The sequence below is a fragment of the Vicia villosa genome, linkage group LG3, assembly GCF_029867415.1.
Source record: "Vicia villosa cultivar HV-30 ecotype Madison, WI linkage group LG3, Vvil1.0, whole genome shotgun sequence".
NCBI lineage: Eukaryota > Viridiplantae > Streptophyta > Magnoliopsida > Fabales > Fabaceae > Vicia > Vicia villosa.
In genome coordinates this window covers 179,757,506-179,761,113 of record NC_081182.1, presented here as the reverse complement: position 1 = coordinate 179,761,113, position 3,608 = coordinate 179,757,506, and the positions used below count along the sequence as shown (strand labels likewise).

At 38.1% G+C, this 3,608-nt stretch overlaps 1 protein-coding gene across 1 annotated transcript; it reads right to left on the bottom strand.

Annotated features, from left to right (window-relative positions):
• Positions 1 to 511: 511 nt before the first annotated feature.
• Positions 512 to 2,969, bottom strand: LOC131659466 (uncharacterized). The gene is made up of 4 exons (XM_058928653.1): positions 2,589 to 2,969; positions 1,641 to 2,537; positions 1,438 to 1,508; positions 512 to 1,226 (listed from the first exon to the last, which is right to left on the bottom strand). The coding sequence occupies exons 1-4, from the start codon at positions 2,967 to 2,969 to the stop codon at positions 512 to 514; spliced, it is 2,064 nt and encodes a 687-aa protein (XP_058784636.1).
• Positions 2,970 to 3,608: the final 639 nt, after the last annotated feature.

Below are 3,608 nucleotides of genomic sequence, written 5' to 3'. Positions count from 1 at the left end.
TGAATACATCTCTTAACTTTCTCTCTAGTGATCATGACTCTTCTTTCCTTTTTAAAATCACTACTCATATTCGTATTTTACTCTCATTATATATTCATAATATGATTATTACATGTGATAATTTTTATGAAATTGATGATTTGAAATTACAGTTAGCTAAGAAATTTGAGATGAGGAACTTAGGCATTCTACACTAGTTCTTAAGAATTAAAGTTTTATCTTCTCCTTGAGTTTATCTTCAGAGCATTAGGAGGGTTGATCTTGATTTTGAAAAATTTACGCAACACAAAGTCTAACATGCTAATGGGACAAAGCACTGAAGAGTGTTCGTCGGCCAAAGAGCAAGCCAATAAAACATAGACAATAGAAGAAGAGACCGTGATGAATTTCTCTTTGAATCTAGAACTGTTACAAGCTACCCTAATTTCATTGATGATAAAAATAGTTGCCTCATTAAAAACCAACATACTAATGTTAGACAATTGGAATTAGACATTCTCCAAATGTCATTCTAGCAAGTGATTGAGGAGTTTATTTGCATCATAGAAAGCAGCCAAAACCAAAGAGTTGCTGCATGTCTGCATTCAAAGAACAAATGGTGATCGGATTCATTGTCTGTACCACACAAATTGCATTTAGACGGCAAGGAGAAATCTCGAAACTTAAGTTGTTCATCCGTAGGCAATTTCTGCAATAAGAGTCTCCAAGAAAGAAATGATTTAGACGGAGGAATGTTTTTGGACCAAATGAATTGATGCCAATCAACAAAAATAGCGGCAGAGCGCTTGAAAGAGTAGGCGAGCTTGAGAGACAAAACACCCGAGGAGTCATGTTTCCACATACGTTTATCGGGCCTAATGTCAAAAGGAATATGAGTATTTAGAATTCTAACCTTAATAGAATCCGGGACCGAACAAGAAGAGAGATTCCAATTGTTGTGATCCATAAAATGATTCACCATAAGCTTTTCATTCACTTTGGAAGAGGGAGCTTCCAAAAACAGATGGGTGCCACACCAATTATCAAACCAGAACCGAATATCCTTCCCGTTACCCAGCAGCCAGACAATATTGTAAGTCAAGTTATAGTATTCCGATTTGGCACTAGTCCATAAAGAGGAAAATAAGTGAGATTTATGAAACCAGTTATTTTTAAGAATCTGATGTTTGAGAATAGAAGCCCAAGCTTCCTCTAAGCCACTGTAACAGAACGGATACCCAACTCTCCTTTTGATAAAGGTATACACAAAAATTTTCTAAGCCACTGTAACAGTTTTCCTTTTTGCAGCGTTTCTGCTCCAAATGAAGTTCTGAGAAGCACACTCAAGGTCTCTAAGTAACGACACCGGCCAAGAGTAAACGAACATAGAGTGTGTAAGCATACTTTGGTTAGTTGACTTGACCAACTCGACCTTACCCTTAAAAAACAAGAGACAACCTTTTCCAAGAGGCGAGTTTGCTAATGATCTTATCCGTAATCGACTGAAAATAGAGAGCTTTAGGAAGACCCTTGAAAATTGGCACACCAAGGTAAGTAAATTGAAACAATCCATCTTTGAAACTCGAGATATCTTTCAAAATATTCTGTCTAGAAGTTGACATAGATCAACAAAAAATCAAAGATTTCTCACAATTAATAACTTGACCCGACACCAACGAATACTCCTTGAAAGCATTGGCAAGATTCCTGGCATTAAAAAGTTTCCCTCCAGAAAATAAAAGGATACCATCCGCATAAAGGGAGTGAGACGGAACATTGACATTGTTAGGGGCTTTGATAAGTTCCAGTTGTCTCGAAAGAGAAAGGTGGGAAAGGTGTATGCTTAGGACATCTTTGACTAAGTAGAAAATCAAAGGGGGTAGCGGAACATCTTGACAAACCCCATTCGTACAATTGAAATAACCTTTAAGAAAATTGTTAACATAGATGGACAGGAAAGCAGATTGCAGCATGCTCTGAATCCGGTTGCAGAAGGTGCTATTAAAACCAATCTGATATAAGACTTTCAAAAGAAAAGACCACTTCAAGATATTGAAAACTTCCATAGTATCCACTTTCAAAATAATGCTACCACACCAAGACTTCGAGTCAAGAAAATTGATAGCCTCTGAAGCAAGTCCTATAATATCCTTGACATGTCTTCCGTGAATAAAACTGTGTTGCTCAGGAGAAATAAGGTGCGGAATAAGGGGAGATAACATGTCAACAATAATTTTAGAGATGGTTTTAAACTTGAAATTCGCCAAGGCAATCGGGCGAAACTGGTCTAGCGAATTGGCATTTTTCTTTTTAGGAATAAGAATAATGGCATTGGCATAATAACCCGGTAAAATCCAACCCGAATTTAAGAACTGCTGCACCGCGGCAATGACATCGGCTTTGATAATATCCCAAAAACTATCAGGACCTAGGGCACTGTCCCTGTTAAAAGCAAAAACCACTGCTTTAATATCCGCTTCAGAAGGAAGAATGGTAAGCAGACCATTCATACTGTCTGTAACCAGACATGGAATAGAGCTCTCCACCAAATGCAAATCCTACAAAACAGAAAAAGAGTTAGAGGAAAAAATCTGCTTGAAGTGTCTAACGACATGCTCCGTGATTAAAGCCTGATTAGTGATACGGTTAGCCCCTTTCATGAGCATATTAATAGGTTTAAAAGCGCCTCTGATTTTGGTTAAACAATGGAAAAAAGCGATATTACGATCTCCCTCTAAATGCCACTTAATTTTGGATTTCTCTTTCCAAAAATATTCCTCTATGCTCAAAGCCTTCGCAAGATTGGTTTGGGCCTTAAATTCTCGGGCTTTAAGGACGTCATTCCCACCCCTATCCTGAATTTCCACCTGAATGCTGTCAAGCTCAGCCTCCGCCGTTTTGACATTAACAGAGAAATTTCTAAAAGTGCCAATATTCCAAGCTCTCAGCTTGATTTTGAGATTTTGAAGTTTCTTGGATAGGATATACATGGGACAACCAACTAACTTCTCCCCCAACTGGATTCGATAAGAGACCTGCAGCCTCGATGCAAAAGCTACGCCTTAAAAAAACGAAAAAGGAGAAGCCACTTTGAAATAAAACTCCAGAAGAATAGGAAAATGGTCGGATCGAAGCTTTGAGAGAGTGGACACCGTGGTACGAGCAAAATTATTAATCCAAAATTGATTGGCTATACAACGATCAAGGGTCCTTTCAAAGAAATAAGGTTGTGAATGCTTATTAAACCAAATAAACAATACACCTTTGGTGGGTATATGAATCAAATTATTGGCAGTAGTCCAGGCTTGAAAATCCGAGATGAGACTTTTAGCTGGAGACCTACTGCCTTTATGCTCATGGGCTCCCATGATAGCATTAAAATCACCTATAAAGAGCCAAGAAAAATGATGGAAAAGCTGCAGATCATTGAGATCACACCATAATGTGTTCCTTTTGGAATGATTGGTGGAAGCGTAAATTACCGCGAAATCTAGAACATTGTTATCCATACTAATAGTGTACGCTACAAACTGGTCTACAATATGAAGAATAGTAGGATAAAGATCCTTCCTGCAAAAACACCAAAGAGCCGGTATGGGATTGGAGCTGAAGGCAAAGGAATGATAACA

Bases quoted from the DNA above. Each gene is read 5' to 3' on its own strand.
- LOC131659466 (XM_058928653.1), bottom strand. From the start codon at position 2,969: ATGTATATCCTATCCAAGAAACTTCAAAATCTCAAAATCAAGCTGAGA. The intron at 2,538-2,588 runs GTTAGACACTTC...TCTGTTTTGTAG, and splicing joins CTTTAATCACGGAGCATGTC to GATTTGCATTTGGTGGAGAG. The intron at 1,227-1,437 runs GTTGTCTCTTGT...CTTTATCAAAAG, and splicing joins AAACTCGCCTCTTGGAAAAG to GAGAGTTGGGTATCCGTTCT.